General features: G+C 34.1%; 2 protein-coding genes and 2 long non-coding RNA genes across 4 annotated transcripts; all 4 read right to left on the bottom strand.

The window, feature by feature from the left end:
• Nucleotides 1-4,314: 4,314 nt before the first annotated feature.
• LOC133827080 (uncharacterized) lies at nucleotides 4,315-5,742 on the bottom strand. Its single transcript, XR_009889832.1, has 4 exons — nucleotides 5,614-5,742; nucleotides 5,389-5,476; nucleotides 4,958-5,176; nucleotides 4,315-4,496 (listed from the first exon to the last, which is right to left on the bottom strand). It is a non-coding gene; the product is annotated as an uncharacterized LOC133827080 (long non-coding RNA).
• Nucleotides 5,743-8,025: 2,283 nt separating this feature from the next.
• On the bottom strand, nucleotides 8,026-8,772 carry LOC133827185 (probable UDP-N-acetylglucosamine--peptide N-acetylglucosaminyltransferase SEC). The gene is made up of 4 exons (XM_062258824.1): nucleotides 8,694-8,772; nucleotides 8,449-8,615; nucleotides 8,197-8,307; nucleotides 8,026-8,112 (listed from the first exon to the last, which is right to left on the bottom strand). The coding sequence occupies exons 1-3, from the start codon at nucleotides 8,733-8,735 to the stop codon at nucleotides 8,208-8,210; spliced, it is 309 nt and encodes a 102-aa protein (XP_062114808.1). The 5' UTR covers nucleotides 8,736-8,772; the 3' UTR covers nucleotides 8,026-8,112; nucleotides 8,197-8,207.
• A 100-nt stretch (nucleotides 8,773-8,872) lies between these two features.
• LOC133827340 (uncharacterized) lies at nucleotides 8,873-9,337 on the bottom strand. The gene is made up of 3 exons (XR_009890086.1): nucleotides 9,256-9,337; nucleotides 9,093-9,169; nucleotides 8,873-8,982 (listed from the first exon to the last, which is right to left on the bottom strand). It is a non-coding gene; the product is annotated as an uncharacterized LOC133827340 (long non-coding RNA).
• Nucleotides 9,338-9,693: 356 nt separating this feature from the next.
• On the bottom strand, nucleotides 9,694-11,245 carry LOC133827446 (protein NETWORKED 1A-like). Its single transcript, XM_062258829.1, has 2 exons — nucleotides 10,231-11,245; nucleotides 9,694-9,843 (listed from the first exon to the last, which is right to left on the bottom strand). The coding sequence occupies exon 1, from the start codon at nucleotides 10,836-10,838 to the stop codon at nucleotides 10,356-10,358; it is 483 nt and encodes a 160-aa protein (XP_062114813.1). The 5' UTR covers nucleotides 10,839-11,245; the 3' UTR covers nucleotides 9,694-9,843; nucleotides 10,231-10,355.
• Between the last annotated feature and the right edge of the window lie 8,737 nt (nucleotides 11,246-19,982).

Below are 19,982 nucleotides of genomic sequence, written 5' to 3' on the forward strand. Positions count from 1 at the left end.
AATCCAATGGGCATATGACTTGTTTAGTCTATGGGACCCCAAGTAATAATGGCCATTATAGTATGTATGTGATATAAGTGTTATGTTATGTTTTATGTTTTTTTATGAAATTTATGTATATGGACTATGTGTTAGATTTTTCCTTGCTGGGCATTAGGCTCACTCCTTTTTGTTTATATGTGCAGGAAAATAGTCTTAGTGGCGGGAAAGGTTCTTGGAATCTTGGAGAATGTGTATTGAGGCGGAATGGATTCAAGAGTCGAGCGTTTCGATTCGAGGATGTAGTTTTGTTTCTTATGGTTTTTACATGTATTTTTCCGCATTTTGTTATGTAAATCTCATTTTAATAATGTCATGCTTTGATTTAAAAACAATGGGATCCCATATCCTAACTTGAATTTTATGTAAGTTTAACTTTTATTTTTACAAGTTTCTTAATAAAGCTATGGTCTTTTCACTTGTAAGTTTTATTAAGGATTAGTGTTTATGTATAGTTTTCGTTAATGTTCCATAAGTCTAGAATAGTTGGGTCATTACATTCAGCCTCAATTTATTGGTAATAGCCTAATCCACTTAGAGTTGTTATATATGTAGCCTACACTTAAGATCAGATGAACCTTAGTCAACTGAGTTTCTCAAGTATAATTAGAAAAGTACTGTGTTTCTCCCTCTAAACTCTCAGAAAATGCTCCCAGAATCACAGTCCTAAAAGTCTCCCCCCACAAAAATTCATTCCTAGAATGATGCCATGAGCCCTTTATTTATAAGCTCATAGATCGTATATGAGAAATATCCCATTTTGATGGGGTCTATGGTTGTTTCAACCAACTTTAATTAATAAAATATAAATAAATTCTAATTACAACAATATAGCTATTACTTTGGGATATCTGAGAGATTCCCGCGGCAGTTACGAGTGATTCGGGTTGAAGTTGTTACTGAGGCTTCACTGAAAAGTCACTGGAAAGTTAACTCCTGAGATTCTGATCCATCTGGTCGACCAATTCCATTCCCCGAAGTGACTGGTCGGCCAAGACACCTCATTGGTCAGCCAAGGCACATTACTGGTAGGCCAAGACACCTTACTGGTCGGCCATGGTACATTACTGGTCGGCCAAGACACCTTACTAGTCAGCCAAGGCACATTACTGGTCGGCCAAGACACCTTTCTTGGTCGGGCAAACCACTTCCTGACCAGGTAAATCTATTTCTTGACCAGTAATATCACAACTCAACTCCCAACCTTTTCACTTGTTTAATCAACACTTTTATTTATTATCAATGTGTTATTTACTGACCATGCATTGCCAAATTTCTATCCGATTTCCACGTCATTGAACAAAATTTTTGGGGATAACATAGAAAGACTTATCACAAAAAATCCAAGAATGTATTCCAAAAAGAGTTTTGGCATGTGCATGTTCTAACAAGTTTTTGTGTACATTTTTTAAGTTTAAAAAGCTTAAAGATGAATTTTTATGAAGGAGAAACTTACCCAAATGTATTGAAGAGCCTTTGATTTCTTGAAAGAGCTTGGATTTGCTTGGAGAAATTGAAGTGCCTTGGAATTTTGTGGAGGTTTCGGCCAAAAGAAAGGAAGAGTTTTGTTGATGATGAACTTTTTGCTTATGAGTAGTGGGCATCCGTGGGTCTATTTAAAGGGGAGAGAGGAAAACTCCCACTTACCCTGAAAACTCTTGGTATTCTCTCTCCCACGATTGGGAACGGGTAACTGCCATTTTCGTGGGCTGGAAAATTTAATTATACCTTTATTTGCAAAAGGCGGGAGAATGCCAAAGGTCATTTTTGGAATTTTAGGACACAGTAATTATTAAATTTACTACGGATCCTTACGAGGAGTAAGAGGAAAAGTTTATCATATGAGAAAATCATATAATAAACTTAGGGGGCAAATGTTATCCCCTAAAATTTTGCTCAATGAAGTGGCAATCGAATAGACAAGTGGCAATGCATGGTCAGTAAATAACACATTGATAGTCAATAAATGTGTTGATTAAAGAAGTGAAAAGGTTGGGAGTTGAGTTATGATATTACTGGTCAGGAAATAGATTTACCTAGTCAGGAAGTGGTTTGCTCGACCAGGAAAGGTGTCTTGGCCGACCAGTAATGTGCCTTGGCCGACCAGTGATGTGTCTTGGCCGGCCAGTAAGGTGTCTTGGCCGCCCAGTAATGTGCCTTGGCTGAGCAGTGAGGTGTCTTGGCCGACCAGTCACTTCGGGGAATGGAATTGGTCGACTAGACGGATCAGAATCTCAGGTGTTAACCGTCCAGTGACTCTTCAGTGAAGCCTCAGTAACAACTTCAATCTGAATCACTCGTAACTACCGCGAGAATCTCTCAGATGCCCCGAAGTAATAGCTATATTTTTGTAATTTTAACTTATTTATATTTTATAAATTAAAGTTGGTTGAAATAACCACAGACCCCATCAAAATGGGATATTTCTCATGTACGATCTATGAGCTTAAAAATAAAGGGCACATGGCATCATTCTGGGGATGAATTTTTTTTAGGGAGACTTAGAGACTTTTAGGACTGTGATTCTAGGAGCATTTTCTGAGAGTTTAGAGGGAGAAACATTGTACTTTTATACTTATACTTAAGAAACTCAGTTGACTAAGGTTCATCTGATATTAAGTGTAGGCTACATATATCACAACTCTAAGTGGATTAGGCTATTACAAACAAATTGGGGTTGTGTTAATTATTTTCTATTCAAGGTTTATTGCCATTTTTGCGTCTACTCGCAGTTGGCCAAAATTGTGGTAATCATTTATTAGTTTAGATACCAATTTATCTTAATTAATAAATATGCCCTAATTTCTCTTTTATTCTCTAAACAACATAACTCTGTGAAACTATCAAAAATTGACCTGGTCAACTTTGATAATTCTAATTGATAATTAAATCAATTAATTGAGACTATCTAGATGAATTTATCCAAGGTACAGTGGGGACCATGGGCCTATGAAATCAAGCTCCAATAAGTTATCATAAATCTAACAAATAAATTTACTAACTTATTAATTCCTCGTGACTCCGCTAAAGACTCGGAATTGCACTCTTGAATGCATAGAATGATCTATAAGCAATATAGATACGTTATTAATTATCCATTGTTACAACCATAATTGTCACTCAATCCTCTATAGACGGTCTACAATGAGATGGGACTAAAATACTGTTATACCCCTCATTGTATTTTATCCTTAAAACACTTAGTTCCTTGTAAATGATATTTCAGTAAACTAATATTATTTACTGAAATGAGATCTCTATCATTTAACACCTAGAACCAAACTAAAAGGAAACCATCATTTCACTTCTTCATCAGAAGCTATAGATGTTCATATCTATGATTAACACTCCTACTCAATTATACTATCCAGTTCCCAAGATGTAAGTATGGGCTAGTACGTAGGGTAAGCTGGTAATGAACAAGTCAAAGAACTCAAATAATACAATCAGTTAGAATACTAACCACTCAGAATGGAGATTGAATTGACTTATGGTCAATTATATGATATGAAAAAAATAGATAACAACGATATGTTTACTTATCCTATCTACTGTCAATATCAGTCCTGTCCGATGTAACAATTACACCCGATCTTATCTACTTTGCTAATGTTTTGGAAAGAACATAACACTCACTACAAGAAAAAATGCTTTTAATAACACCGAAAATGTGTTATCAAAACATACGATAACACTTTCTGATGTGTTAAGACCGACTATGTTATCGTAGGTCAGGGTACTTTACATAACACTTTATCAGTGTTATACAGATGTGTTATTGTACTATCAACGGTAACACAATTTCTGTGTTATTTTAATATATAGATAAGTGTTTAATTATGTTATTTATAGTCGATTATATAACACTTTTTTTGTGTTATACTACACTTTAGTATAACATTTTTTTTGTGTTATACTACACTTTAGTATAACATATTTTTTGTGTTATATTATACTTTAGTATAACACATTATTTGTCTTATACTACACTTTAGTATAACACATTATTTATGTTATATAATGAAGTTTGCATAACACAATTCTTTGCAGAAAAAGTGTTATTGTAATAGATATTATAACACATTTTTTGTATTATTTTAATATTTAGATAAGTTTAAATTCTCATTATATATTTCATTTATATCACTAATTTATTCTGTTATATTTTAATTTTTTTTTATATAATTAAAATTAGCTTTCTAATATATACTAGCATCATCCAATGAACTTGATTTTCAAATAACAAAAAGTAAAAACATTCAACATTGAATTAACAATCCACAAATTAGTTTAAAACATTCAACATTGTCATCAACAACAAAATATTCTTTAAGTATTCAATTAGTCTTAAATATTCAACATATTGAAAAGATACTACTTTCAGCACAAAATATTCTACTGCTGCCCAACACAAAGCCTTCAAAATTAAGTATCATTTTCTATTTCGCTTGTCACATCTACAAAATAAACAAAAAAATATTTTATTGTTATTATCTAGCATCACAAATTAATTCAAGAAAAATGTTATGGAAATTATTTCCAAGAAAGGACACCACATACAAAAGACAATCACAAATGCAAAGCCAAGGACAATAAAAAATGCAAATACAAAAGCAATGGAAATTCCCTCTGATTTCTCTTTTCCAGAAAAAGAAAATTTTCTATCAAACTTTATAATGTATTTCCAAACTAAAAAAAGTCAAGGGCCCAATTTAATTGAACACAGAAATCAAATCCCTTTTATAAATAATAAACTAAGCAATATTGATGATATAATTGTTTCACAAGTACTATTTTTCTCTACTGTATGCACACAAAGCTTGATTAATTAATAGTAAGAAATCAATTATATAGAAAGCTCAATCAATGATATATACATACAATGAGTTTTCTAAATATTGAATGTTCAGCTCTGTACCTGCAGCTTCTGCTTGTTTTGATAGGGTGCTGAAAGAGGTTGGATTTGGGCACCCTGGCTTAGATAATATTACAGTAGTGACTAATTTAAAGAGACTGAGAATTGGACTATCTCCACCATCTTGAGAATGTAATACTTGCCCATCAGCACTGGGAAGTAAACCCAGCCAAGGGGCTGTTTACATGAAGTGCCAGGTATCTACTTCTCTCTGTTCAGCATCTGAGATAGCAACAATAAGATTCAAGTGGCCAGAAACACTTATTTCAACTTTAACTAACCAATTAGATGATATACATCATGATTCAGACATCTCTAGTTCATTTTGAAGACTTCAGTAAAATTATAGCAAAAGCAAGGACACCGGCAACCTTAATTTTATAAACAAACTCTAAAGAAAAGTCTTCAAGTTCAAGTATAAAGACATCATGTACCTGCCACACCTCCATAAAAAGGAAGCAATCCAATGGACTTTGGCAATGATTCTTGCAATCCAGTGATCATTGGTTCAAGTGTTGTTAGCTGAAGCAAGCAGGAAGAGATCATTATGCTAAATAAAAGATATCAAGAGCTACGTTAGATTTAAATAAATATTTTAATATAATGCCATGTAACCACAACATCACCAAACTAAAGTTCAACACCACAAAAAGAAATACCTGCTGCCGCCGTGAAGTTGAGAACCGCACCAGCCAGCCCCGCGCCCAGCCACCGTCCTTGCCGAGCCCCTCCTTGTACATCATTAAAACACAAACTTGTTCCACTTTATGAAGCAGTCAACTAGAAAAAATTGAAGAAAGACATTTTCCCAAGTTAACAGTTAGAAAAAGAATATTATTACATACCAGCCAGTTATCCATGAAGCAAATGGTGACCACACACTTTATCTACCTCATACCGCACCAGCCAGCCAGCCAGAAACTAGAGCTTATGCACTACAATATATATCAATGCCATATTAGAGCAATATGCATTTAGAAACTTTTCTTATAATTTTTTATATGAACTATTTAGACAAACAAAACAAGTAGATATGATTCAAGACACCACCTAAACTAATTTTGTACATGTCAAATGCAAAACAGATAACAAAATTTCACATATATTATAGAAACATTTAAATCTCTTGTGAAAATTTTTCCTTACAAAAACCAAACCCCAAAAGATTCATTTTCAAGTACTCAACTACATGCCCAAAGTTTATTTGCTTAGTTTATATAAACTCACACAAAAAGCATAAATATAATTCAAATATTCAGCAAAGAAATTAACAAAAATAAGACAAAGAGTACTTATGATTAGCCTAATCCACTACAAGCACAAAAGGAAAAATTTAGAACAACATTAGCCCAAACTTACAAGGAGAGGAAACTAATCAAAGCTTAATACTAGAAAAAAAATAAGAATGAAACAACAAGCTACAAACTGACACCACACAAACCTAAAACATAACCTAATTCATAGAAGAGAAATTGCTCTGCAATTATTGAAGAGGAGAGGGATGAAGATAAAAATTAGTTAGAGAAATGATGTCCAACAATGATAATGTATGAGTTATATTCTTTGGCAATCACTTGTATTGGTAGTCTATGCACATAGATAAAGCATTAAAACGAACATAAATAAAGCATTAAACTAGTTGCGACTACAAGAGCCCCACGTGGGACACTACAAGAACAACAAAGTTAATATCCCAATGAAAAAGGATTCACAAGACAAAAACAAAGAAAAGAAAAAAAACGAAAAAGAATCATTTAATCATTAGCAAAGCAAAAAGTCTATTGTTCTATTAGAAGCAAAAACATACATGAACTTAATGAGACAACTAAAGCTAGAACCCAATAGGATTAATTTGTCCCCTGTTTTAGACTACTATAGTTCACATAGTTTATTTTGTTATCATACACATTTTTTCTTATGTGTATGTATATAAGAATCATCACTCAACATCATCCAAAAATATGTAGGTCAATATTTGTTTATATAAACACATCATTATTGAGATTTATTGTAGAAAACGTTGAACAAACATATATATAGATATATAAAGGAATTCAATGATAAATAAGCAATATTAATAAACAATATCTTGCTCCTAAAAAACAGAATATATATTATTTATAATTATGCCAAGCACTAACATTTCTAACTCTAGAAATTAAAAAAAAAAAAAGAGCTGTTATTATTAGCCAATAGTCCAACATCACTAAATAATTGTGCCATACAACTATGGAGCTTTTTGAGTAGCTTGAAAAAACTAAAGGCAATGAATGAATAAATATTTTATTACTCTACAAAGAAAAATATCATACTAAAATTTTATTACTCGACAACATGAAAATTGGTCTCTAGCCATAAGAACAAGAATGAGGCCAAAAATTTTCTTATATTTTTTTCTTCATTTAGTTTTAAATGTTGGTCAAAGTTATGCAGAACAAACTCATTAATCTCAACCAACAACAAATAATGAGTCTATAAAATGAAGAGAGAAACAAATAATAAGTGTATAAAATGCAGAACAAACTCATTAATCTCAACCAAATCTAGTTCATTTAGGGTATTTTGGTATTCAAATTGAGTGAGTTACCACAATCATTTTTTACCAAATTGAGTGAGCTTATTTTAACCAAATTGTAAGTTTGTTTTAAGTCATTACCTGTTAACTATCATTTCCTCTCCTACACCAGTTGCCAGACACAGTGAACCAGCTACTCGCGTAGCCATTTTCTCAAGTGGAAGGGTCACCATTGGAAGACCAGCCCATAGAACATCAGTGCCTGTGGTGTGCGCATTGCATAGTGGCCTACTCGGGCAGAAGCCATACATCAAATGTCAAAATAAAGTTACATATTGTATTGTACTAAGATAAATACACTTGAATAATACAAAAAATAGAAAAAAAAAGTATTAGGCATGCTTACGTGTCCAAGAATAAATCTGCTAAAGCACTGCGCTTGATATGTTCACCCTTCATGGAAACATCGGTGAAAATAATCTGATCTGGTTGTACACCTCTTTAAACAGCATCTGGAACACCAATAGTTTATCAGTTACTAATTTACACAACAAACCTGCTTGTAATCATTTACAAAGTAACAATGAGGAAGATGGACAATCTTTTCTGAATAAATATGACTGAATTGAGAAGGTGACACAAACTGTAATTGGGAATGTCGAAGTTATACATCAAACAGGAAACAAAATAAAATTCAATAAAGGTTAGGGGTTACAAACTCTCCAACCTCATCAGTAACTAGGTAATGTATATAGTCTGCGCCTGTAGTTCCAGGAAATCCCATGTAAGAAATCTGTATAGGGGCCGGCTGCATGGCAAATATTTCATTTCTTGCCCCCTGCACAACACAGAGCATCAATTCTGAAACAAACTAAACTGGTGCATCGAGAAAAAAAGAGCAAATTCATACTAAATCTTAATAATTATGTTTCAAGGTTCTTTGACCCAATGTCAATGGCTAACTCAAGTGATACTATACCTTAGTATAACCATTAAGATTGACAAGGATCTGTATTTATCCTCATTAATCATCTTGGCAATCATATCAGATGACATGGATGAGACATCTATAAAATGCTCCACTTCTGATTGGATACGCAGCCTCCATTCAGATCCATCATTTGCACTTAAAGCATAGCAAAAGACCTGCCAATAGATTTGTTTAAGTGCATGGTAGTTGAAGGAAATGGGAAAATTCATTAATCTTTGGAACAATCAACCAACCTCAACATTCTCTCTATCATGCATACCAAAGACAGAACCCATCAGATGAGACAGAGGATGGTTACCAAAGTCGCTGCTAAAATACTTGAATTCAAAACCAGTAAGAGCGAATGAAAATAGGCATAGGCAGTATGTACATACAAAGGAAGAGAGAATATATATCTCAAACTTACCCGACCCTTAGCCTTTTACTTCCACCTTCGCTCTTTATGGGCAAGGCTGTAGGATAATTGAACGAAGGAAGAGAATAATGAGATGCAATGACAAGCAGTGTGCAGCATATTTACGACTACAAGACCAAAAAGACAGTAAATAAAGTGAACAGACTACTACAAGACAAAAAAAGACAGTAAATAATGAGAACAGACTAATGCAATATATAGGCAATAGAATACTTACCTTATCTCCAGTGCAAGCATTGGATCAATTGAATAGGCTATTGCATGGAAAGGTTGCACACTAGGAATAAGAGACATCTAAAAGCAAAGATAGAGTGATTTAGAGTGGAACCTGACTGGTAAAGTGGTAATTAGCATAAAATTAAACAACACAAAACCTTTACCTTTATCTGTCTTCTCAGAATTCCTTCAACTTCAATAAACTTATTTTCACGATCATCCCAATCACAAACACACTGTAGAGTGGCACAAATGCAAATATCAGATTAGATAAACCAACGAAGAATAGTAATAAAATCCAGACAAAGTTTCACATAGCAATATAAAGAGTACAACATAGAAACTATAGGCTAAGTCAATAATGTGTAAAAATGTACACTATTGAATTAAAAGTGCATTTTCCAAACAGCAAAAAGGAATGGTCGTTTCACCACACATGAGGCCTTTAATTTCGCAAAAACCATAATGGCCGTTTCACCACACATTGCTTCAGGGAGAAAATGAAAACTCCGGTAAGTAAAACTGAAATTCCCCAACAAAAACATATAAATAAATTGGGCAAATACTAATTCCAAATACGTAACAAAGAGATAGATTTTACCCAATCCATTTCAGAGACTCCAATAGAGAATGTGTGATGGCTGGAGTGAAGAGGCACTTTGAGAATGGGATGTTGGATGCTATTGCAGGGGAAAACACAACATTTAGAGACTTAGCAGCATCAGTGGCATCAAATCCGAATATATTATCCCCTGTTGGACAATATAAAAATAGGTCCCCAAATTAAGATCAAGTGGCAGTTAAAAGAGATTGAGTCGATTGGGCAACTGGGTATTAACAGAGCAGAGCTAAAACATAATTAATTCTAAGAAAACAAACTAGCACAAGGTATAGACTTACAGTCACGGACTGAACAACCCAACTAGCTATTACCATGTACATGTTATTTTCAAAACTGGGTTGTCAATTTTCATGGCTAGCAAAATTCGCTAAAAATCTCACTATCAAATACAAACCCTATTAAATTTTTTTGTAAAGTAGACAAATCACTTTGCTAATAATTATAGAAAGAAAAACAACCCCAACTTAAGGATACCAAGTCAGTAAAAAAGAAACGAAGAAGGAAAAGAGAATATTACCAGTGAAAACGATGAAATTGGGTTTCTCGGCAATGATCATGCGGTGGATGAAGGCGGAGGTGTTGAGATCAGAGCAACCCTTCTCCTGTCTTGGGAGCACATCAAGACAAGCAGTGGACTTTCCATCACCAAAGTGCATCAAGATTCTTCTGTGATATGTTGCTTGAAAGGTTGAGTTCAGAGAGATTCTTGTTTTCTTCTTTAACTCGTTGCAGTTTGTCTTCCATGCCATGTTGGCGCATCTCCAGGTCATTCAACATTTGGAGCCCGTTCTTCAGTTCCAATGCCAAGGCTCTTTGGTCCTCTTGAGATTCAGAATGCAACTTTTGTAGAGCTTGGAGCGTTGCTTCAACTTGTAGAAACCTTGAGTGCTCCTCTTGCATCATGGTCTGAAATTTCTTTAATTCATCATTTTTTTCTGTAAGTTGTTGGTCTTTCCTAGATATCTTCTGCAACAAATCATCTGCCTCTGATTGCAGAGTTTTGTTTGATCTCTCCAACTGAACACACTGTTCTTCAACACTTTTCAATCTAGCAGCTCCCATTAAAATTTCATCATTCAGACGTTCTACATTCACTTTAGCTTGAGAAATTTCAGCTTCCATCATAGCAATAATCTCCTAGCACTGCTTGTACTGAAGTGCTGCAGCTTCTTTCTCAGCATTCAGCCCAGCGACAACTTTCTTTAGTGCTTCAACTTTAGCTTCTGCTCTTTCAATTTGCTCATTAAGTAACCTGGCATTTTCCTCAGCAAGTGATAGTTTAAATTCCAAAATAGAAATTTTCTTAAGACAATATTTGTATTGAACAAGCCCAGCTTCTTTCTCAGCCTCTAATCTACAAAGTTCTTGGTTAAGATTCTGACATTCAGCTTCTGCCCTTAGAGCTCGTTCATTTTTCCCCTTTCCTTCCTCTTGTGCTTGAGATAACAGATTCTCTAGGCTAGATATCTTCTATAAACACTGATTGAATTGAAGAAGACCAGCATCTCTCTCAGCTTCTAGTTCTGAAAGGGATTCCTATTTTGATTTTGATTTCAGCTTTGCTTGCTCATTCATCTAGTAGGCCAACATCTTTTTGTGCATGCTTAAGTTCTCTATCCATATTAGATAACTTCTCTACACTTTGCTGATATTGAAAAAGGAGAGTATCCTTTTTAGCTTGCACCTTTGCCAAAATTTTCTTTAAAGTTTGAACCTCAGTTTCAGCTTTTGATGCCCGTTCAAACTCAAATAGGACCTAGTTTTTCAGCTTCTGGCTTCCAATTGATATCTGCGAAACACTATCAAAATTTTGTCCACTCTCTTCTGCTACAGATAAACTTTGGCCTTTTTTCGTCCTTCCGTATGCAACCTTTGGGTTTTCTGGCACTACTCCTTCTGAATTAAACATCTCATGCAGCTGTTTTAGACCCCTTTTGCTTATCCCCAACTCAGAGTCTTCTAAATTTCCACCTGTGCTTTTCACTGTAAATAAGTCGGTTGATGGGTATTGTTCAATGTAAATTTCCACCACTGAAAGTCCACTTGTCATATCTTAAACTCACCATTGGACCCAAATCTGAGCTTCTTTTGATGATGGGTATTGTTCGGTTGGGCAGCTAAAACACCTGTCGAAAGCAACGACACTGAAGCTATTAACAACACCATAAACGTTATACTAAGATTGAAATAAAAACCTCAACAAGCTAATAACAAGATATTATACAGATTCTTTACGAAATAAAAACCAGAAATGTATATAGTTTGACAATCAAAATTATTTCAAAATATAAACTAAACAATTTAAGACATTTACCTTACGGTTTCAGTGAACTGTGAGACTCATCCCGTGTCCTTGAGTTATAAAGTGGGGTTGAGAAGAAAGTTGTCGATGGAGGGCTGGAACAGGGTGAACGACTGTCGAGATGAAAGCTGTCAATGGAATAGAGTGGAAGGTCGTCACCGAAGATGAAGAGAGTCCTCGCACATTATCGGGAGATGGGGAAATGGGTCAAACTGTCGATGGAGAAAGATTGAAGAAATGGGTATAGGGGAAATGGGTACATGAGAAAGGGGAGTTACTCTAGAAAAAACTTAGGGATTTGGCGCTATTTTATTTTACCTTGCCGCCTGAAACTTTTCTCATATACAATAACTCTTTTTAAATACTATTATAATGATGTGTTATGGTAATGGGTGTTTGGTGTAGTGACTACAATGTTTAAGTAGATCATATCGTAGATTGGCAAGTCAGTGTAAATCTTGTGCACTGACTAATCTTAGGACTAACGTAATTTGAACATATAATCATATTTATATTCCATTGTGATTACGTCGCTATAAATATGATTAGCTATATGCTTGGGATTTAATATAAGTTTATATTAAACAAATAATCATGAAAATAAAACATGTGAGCAAAGTGATTGACCAAGTCAAAAAATGATTTATATTCTTTTATTGACAATAAATGAGATTACAAAGAAATTGAGTTTTAATTAGGGTATAAAATCCCAACAAAGTCCCACTTGCACTAATTGAAATTAATGTCTTAATTCTACTAATCCCATTTTTTTGTTATGCTTATCAAATGTAGCTTCCGATAGTATCTTTGTAAACGAATCTGCAAGATTGTCTTCAGATGCAATCTTCATAACCTTCACATCTCCCCTAGCCACATATTCTCGGATAATGTGATACTTCCTTTCTATATGCTTACTCCTCTTGTGACTACGAGGTTCTTTCGAGTTGGCTATCGCTCCTGTATTGTCACAAAACAACACAAGTGATTTACCCATTTCTGGAATAACACCAAGATTTGAATAGAACTTCTTTAGCCAGACTATTTCCTTAGCTACTTCTAACGCGGCTATGTACTCAGCCTCCATGGTGGAATTTGAGATTGCAGACTGCTTTACACTTCTCCATATCATAGCTCTACCCCCAGGAGTAAACACCATTCCAGAAGTAGACTTCCTGTCATCGACATCAATCTGAAAAATCTAAATCGGTGTAGCCTACAGGGTTCAGAACACCACCCTTGTAGACTAACATATAACCCCTAGTCCACCTTAAATACTTCAGGATATGCTTAATTGCTATCCAATGTTCCGGTCCTGGGTTTGACTGATACCTGCCCACTACTCCCACAGCATAGCATATATCCGGTCTAGTACACAACATAGCATACATCAGATTTCCAACTGCAGATGCGTAAGGAACTTTTCTCATTGCATCTTCCTCTTCAGTAGTCTGAGGAGACTGCTTCTTTAAAAGATGAATTTCATGGTGGGACGGTAAACGTCCTTTCTTGGAATTTGTCATCGAGAATCGTTCAAGCACTTTATCTATGTAAGTTGCTTGAGGTAGAGCTAAGAGTATGTTCTTTCTATCCCTAATGATCTGGATACCTAGAACATACTTGCTTCACCCAAATCCTTCATCTAGATTGAGTGCTCAGCCAATTCTTCACATTTGACAATTTCTTAACATTGTTTCCAATGAGTAAGATATCATCTACATAAAGAACCAAGAATACCACTATTTGATTTGCCTTCAGTTGGTAAACACAGGGCTCATCAATATTTTGTTCAAAGCCACAAGTTTTGATTATTTCATCAAACCTAAGATTCCAGGAACGAGAAGCTTGCTTAAGTCCATAGATGGACCTATTCAACTTGCAAACTTTTCTTTCTTGTCTAGCTACTTTAAATCCTTATGGATGATCCATATAAATGACTTCGTCAAGCTTTCAATTAAGAAAAGCTGTCTTGACGTCTATTTTCCAGATCTCATAGTCGAGAGCGGCTGCTATGGATATGAGGATGAGAATGGACTTGAGCATGGCTACCAGACTAAAAGTTTCCTTTTAGTCCATGCCTTCTCTTTGGGTATAACCCTTTGCCACTAATTGAGCTTTATAAGTCTCAATATTTCCATCAACACCTCATTTCTTCTTGTAGATCCACTTGCACCAAATGGTCCTAAAGTCACTAGGTGCTTCCACAAGATCCCAGACGGAATTTGAGTACATGGACTCCATTTCATGTTTCATGGCTTCGAGCCATAGTTCCTTATTAGGGCTAGCCATTGCCTATTTGAAAGACAACGAATCATCATTACTAGTGTCACCAACAACCATATTAGTTTCACCATCCAAACCATAGTGAATTAGGTTCCTAGAAACCCTCCCACTACGACGAGGCTCCCCGACTATTTGCTCAGGAACAGTATTACTTTTGTCATTTAAATTGACTTGCGTCGGTTGGACATGAAGAGTGGGAATTTCATCATCAACTCACGTTGATGACGATGGAATATTGGTTGGAGTCAATTCTTTAACCATCTCCTCTAAAACTACTTTTCTGCGTGGTTTGAAGTTTTGGACTGTCATTTTCTAGAAAAGTAGCATTTGTAGAAGTAAACACTTTCTTTTCTGAAGGACTATAGAAAATTCCACCTCAATTACCTTTAGGATAGCCAAAAAATATGCAAACTTCAGTTCGTGTTTCTAGCATTCCTTCCTTTTTCCTTAGGACGTGGGCAGGACATCCCCAGATTCTATAATGGCGTAAACTAGGTTCACGACCATTCCAGCATTCTAAAGGTGTTTTGGGGATTGATTTAGACGGTACGACATTGAGAATGTCGTTCGCGGTTTCAATTGCATGTCCCCAGAATGAAGTTGGTAGAGTTGAGTAACTAAGCATGCATCTAACCATTTCCAATAAAGTTCTGCTCCTGCGTTCAGCTACACCATTTTGTTGCGGAGTACCTAGGGCAATAAGTTGTGATAAAATCTCAAGTTCAGTTAAATGATATTGGAACTGCATATCCAAATATTCTCCACCCCAATCAGATCGCAAGATCTTTAACGTTTTACCTAATTGGTTCTGAGTCATCGCTAGGAATTCCTGAAACTTTGAAAATGTTTCTTATTTCCTATGCATTAGGTAAAGACATGAGTATCTAGAGTAATCGTCAATGAAAGTGATGAAATACTCAAAACCACCCCTAGCTTGTACATTCAAAGGCCCACAAACATCTGAATGCACAAGTCCAAGTGGTTGTTTGGCCCTATCACCCTTTGCAGAGAATGGACTCTTGGTCAGTTTACCTTCTAGACAAGATTCACAGATGGTAATTCACCTAAGGTGAGTTCTCTCAAAGGCCCATTCTTTGTAGGTATTTGAATCCTATCATATCCAATGTGACCTAGTCTCAAGTGCCATAAATACGTCATATTATTGTTATCGGTCTTTTGACGTTTACTGGTCCTAGGTTTAGCTACTTTGAATAAATCATTGTAACGAGCGAGGGGTTCGTTAGGTTGCAGAATATAAAGCCTGTTTTCCAAACATGCAATACACAATTGTGATCCATTGAAGGAAATAGATATATTAGAACTTGTGAAAGTCATAACAAATTGTTCTAATTGCAACATGGAAACCAAAGTTGAATTTCTACTAAAATTCGGAGTAAAAAATACATCATTTAAAATTAAGTATTTATTTTCGAACTTCAGATGAGCTCTTCCTCTAGCTTGGATCACAACGAATGCACCCTTCCCAACTCTAAGCTTTAAGCCGCCTTCGTCCACTTCCTCCCATGATTCAAGAAGCTGTAAAGAGTTGCAAATATAGTTGGTAGATGCAGAATCAATAATCCAAACGGATTTATCATTATCTAAAACACACGTTTCTAAGATAAATGAACTATTATCATTACCTTTGTTTTTCGCTGCTAGAAACTTGGGGCAATCCAGTTTCCAATGTCCCTTCTCTTTGCAGTGAAAACACTTACCTTTACCTTTCTTGTTTTTCTTGTTCTCCCCTTTAGGCATCTGTGCATTTGGTTTTGCACTCGTCTTTGCAGCCTTTGCAGGCTTGGGGTTGTTGTTTTGTCAACCTTTCCTCTTGTTTCCAGCTTTCAAAGATGAAGCTTGGTTTGCTTCAGCCTTAGCTGGATCGGCAGCAGTAGTAGTAGTTGTCTTCTTTTCTCCTCCCATACTCGGTCCACCCATGATAGACTTAAAAGTCTGAAGCTTGTTCATGAGCTGCATCAGACCATAGTTGAGTTTATTCAACACATAGTTGGTGGTGAACGGCAAGAAAGCTGGAGAGAGACTGTTGCGAATTAAGCCAACTTGAGTTTCCTCATCTATTGTTGCTCCATGCAGTTCAACTCCCTCAAAGTAGTTTTGAGAAGGTGCCATCCAAGCATTGGCATATTTCTTAGTGGCCTCAAAACGAGTCTTCGCTGACTTGGCACCAAACATGTCTTGGAGCTGATCCATGATTTCATAGGCCTTCTCTACATTCTCCATCTTTGTCTTGAGAGTGTCGACCATACTAGTCAACATGTAGTACCGCGCCTTGTTGTTAGCGCCTGCCAATGCTCATACTTATCCCTCACAGACTTGGTAGCTCCTTCAGCTGGAACTTCTGGGGATTCCTCAGTCATGACGAACTTGGAGTTGTCACCAATCAACACAATGTTAATGTTTTGCTTCCATTTAAGAGAAGTTTTCTCCAGTGAGTTTATCCATCAAAAGTTGAGGAAGGATGGGAATAGACACAACCATAATTATACTACAAATTATCATTAAAATAGAAATCAATCACTTTTGCTCAATAAAACTCATATTCACACAAATTTCAAGAAATAACACAACATATACCAAAAATATGTAAGATATGAGAAAAAATACCAAAATAATCATATCTCTGTTTCTTTAGGTTTTTAACTAATCTATGATATTCTTGTCCCGGTTGGCGAGAGTAAAAAATAACACTAGTTAAATAAAGTTGTAAACTTATTTAATAATGGACACCATTATTAACAACCTACTATTCGATCAAAATAAGAAAACAAATCTCTTATTTTATGAGCTAGACCTACGGTTTCGATAATCAATAGATTTAGTCATAGTAGTCACCATAGGGGTGGGTCTAGTAGAATTTGACCTATAATTATCTATCTTTCGAAATCTAACCTTGCCAAAATAACTAATGAACATCTTTCGTAGGGGGACGAATCGAAGTGTCTCGAGGCACCATTAAGTTATTGACTTTGTTAAACCAACGGTGGAGATCGAATATAATTCTTAAAATAAGCTCATTATAAAATTAAAAATAGTATTTTTATTATTTATTCTTAGAAAATTAATGACTATGGTTCTCCAAAAAAAATTAAAAAAATTAAATTTTTAAAACCAAAGTCCTATAATTTCCTATTAATTCTAAAGTGTCGCATTGAAACAAATTCAATTAATTTAGAATTAATTTGTTGCTAATCAATATTTAGGTTTAACTAATATAATGAACCTATACAATTAAGTCCAACTCAAGTAAATGGACCTTAACAATTGGGCTTGTATGGAGGAGGGCTGGGTCCAGTATGTCGTATCCACTACTAAGGCCCACATACTTCCATACAAGGTCCAAAAGATAGGAATTTAAACCTTCGTTTTATTAATTGCTATTAATTGATCAGGTGCACTATATTTATGAAAAGCAAATGAGCCTTCACAAGTGGAATCACATACAAGAGAGGAATTTAAACTTTACATTTTCTAATGGGCCCAAATAAAACCTATCATTTATGAATATTTTATTTGGAAAAATCCATATATCTAGCAAACATATGGGCCACTATATGCATCTAAGCCCAATTGCAAAAATATCACATATAGTGCAAACAAATATGTTATAATTGGATGGGCCTAATCATGTTACTATATGAGCAAGTCTATGAATTTATGCAAAAATACCATAATTTATTTCATTTGCAAAAATATCACAATTAATTATTTAGAATTTATCAAAAAATTTGAATTAATTAAATTTTTACAAAAAATAAGTCAATTCAAATTAAATTTATCAACAATTTACAATAGTTAATTTAAATTTTATTTATAAAAAATCAACTTAGTTTAGGTTAATTTGAAAAAAAAAATCAATTTAATTTAAATAGGATTTATCAACAATTAACCAAAGTTAATTTAAATCACATTTATTAAAAAAATTATTAATTGGTTGAAAAAATATCTTAACTGTTTTTCAAAAAATATCTTGTGTTGTTACAACAATAAGCTAATATTTTAACAATTTAAAAAAATATATTAATAGCTATAACAACCCTAAAATATCGTAAAACTGTTAAATAAATTCAAATATCCATGAAAATATCAAACTATCAAATTTCAAATAATTTAAATATTAAAAACTATAGAATAAACAGATATTTATATTTTCAAATAAAGATTTACTAAAAATAACAAGTATTTAAAAGAAAATATCTTAAATATCTGATATCTTAATTCTAATATTTTAATATATTAAAATATTTCAAATTAAGTTGTTAGTTTACTTTAAATTTAAATTTGAATCTTTGTAGAAAATATCTAATTATTTAAATCTCAAACAACAAAAATATCTTATTTTAAAAAACATTTAAAAATAATAAAACAAATCTGATATTTTTGGCTTTGATTATAAATAATCAATTTCAAAATTTTTATTTTTTAAAAAAAAATTAATTCGAATGAACAGTACCTGAGACGGATACTGTTCATCGTGCGCGCTGATGGCTGGGCATGCGTGTGCGCACGCAGGAGCTGCACGCAAGGCGCGAGAGCGGAGGCTGGGTGACAGCATCAAGGGATGTGCACGGAGGTGCGCGCGGTTGTAGGGTGGTGTGCGCATTAGCATGCGTGGGTGCTGGCAGCTAGACCAAAAAATATTTGAAATTTTTTTTGTGCAATTTTTCAAACCAAAATCATTTTCTAATTAATTTTATCGTGTTTTACACAAAATAAAGCATATACAAAAATTAATGGCATAGAAAACTCAACAAAATAACCTAAAAATTGCTAATAATCACATAGAATTCAATATGCTTCATAAAATCATGAAATCCATCCAATTACTCAAACACATAAAATAATCCAATTTTAACATGTTCATACATGAAAATAAAGATTACCAAAGTCTCTGAGACTAGTTGTTGGAAAAACTTATACATGATCTTTATTTATTTTCATGTAGATCTAATATTAAACAAGTTAATATGAGACAACCTAAAACAAGTTTCTAAAATTGAATTCAAAGAGAAATAATGATAAGAACACTTACATTATACGCAACGGAATGAATGAGTTCTTCTTTTAGTTTCTCTAACCTTTGTATCCTTTCTGTCGCAGAGTATTACCAAGAAACTGAACTGATCTTCAATTTCTTCACAGCCTTCCAAAGTATCCTTAGAATCACCTAGACTAGAGTGAGAAATTCTCAAAACATGAGATAGATACAAAGAGAACAAGAGAAAAGAACAATAAGACTTAGAAAATGACTTATGTTTAGAGAGAATCTAAAACCTATCAGAAACTTGTGTTTCAGAAATCTGAACTTCTGACTTGTGTTTTCAACTCTCTCTTAACATTCATTTTATTGACTCAATTAGGTCATTTATTTAATTAAAAAAAATCAATAAAATAATAGCCAATAATCAGCCCTAGGTCGAAATTATCATGGGCTTTAGGCTCGTGAAATTTTCCATTTGATTATAAGCCCATTGGACTTAAAATCAAGGCATGTATTATTTTCTATTGATATAATTAATTAAATAATTATTCACATCCTTTATCAAATTAATTATTTATAATTTGAACCTTGTTTTAAACTTTTTTATTAATTTAGATACCACTTTATCTTAATTAATAAATCTGCCCTAATTTTTATTTACTTCTCTAAATAACATAACTCTATGAAA

Source organism: Humulus lupulus, chromosome 1 (genome assembly GCF_963169125.1).
Source record: "Humulus lupulus chromosome 1, drHumLupu1.1, whole genome shotgun sequence".
In the NCBI taxonomy this organism is placed as follows: Eukaryota; Viridiplantae; Streptophyta; class Magnoliopsida; order Rosales; family Cannabaceae; genus Humulus; species Humulus lupulus.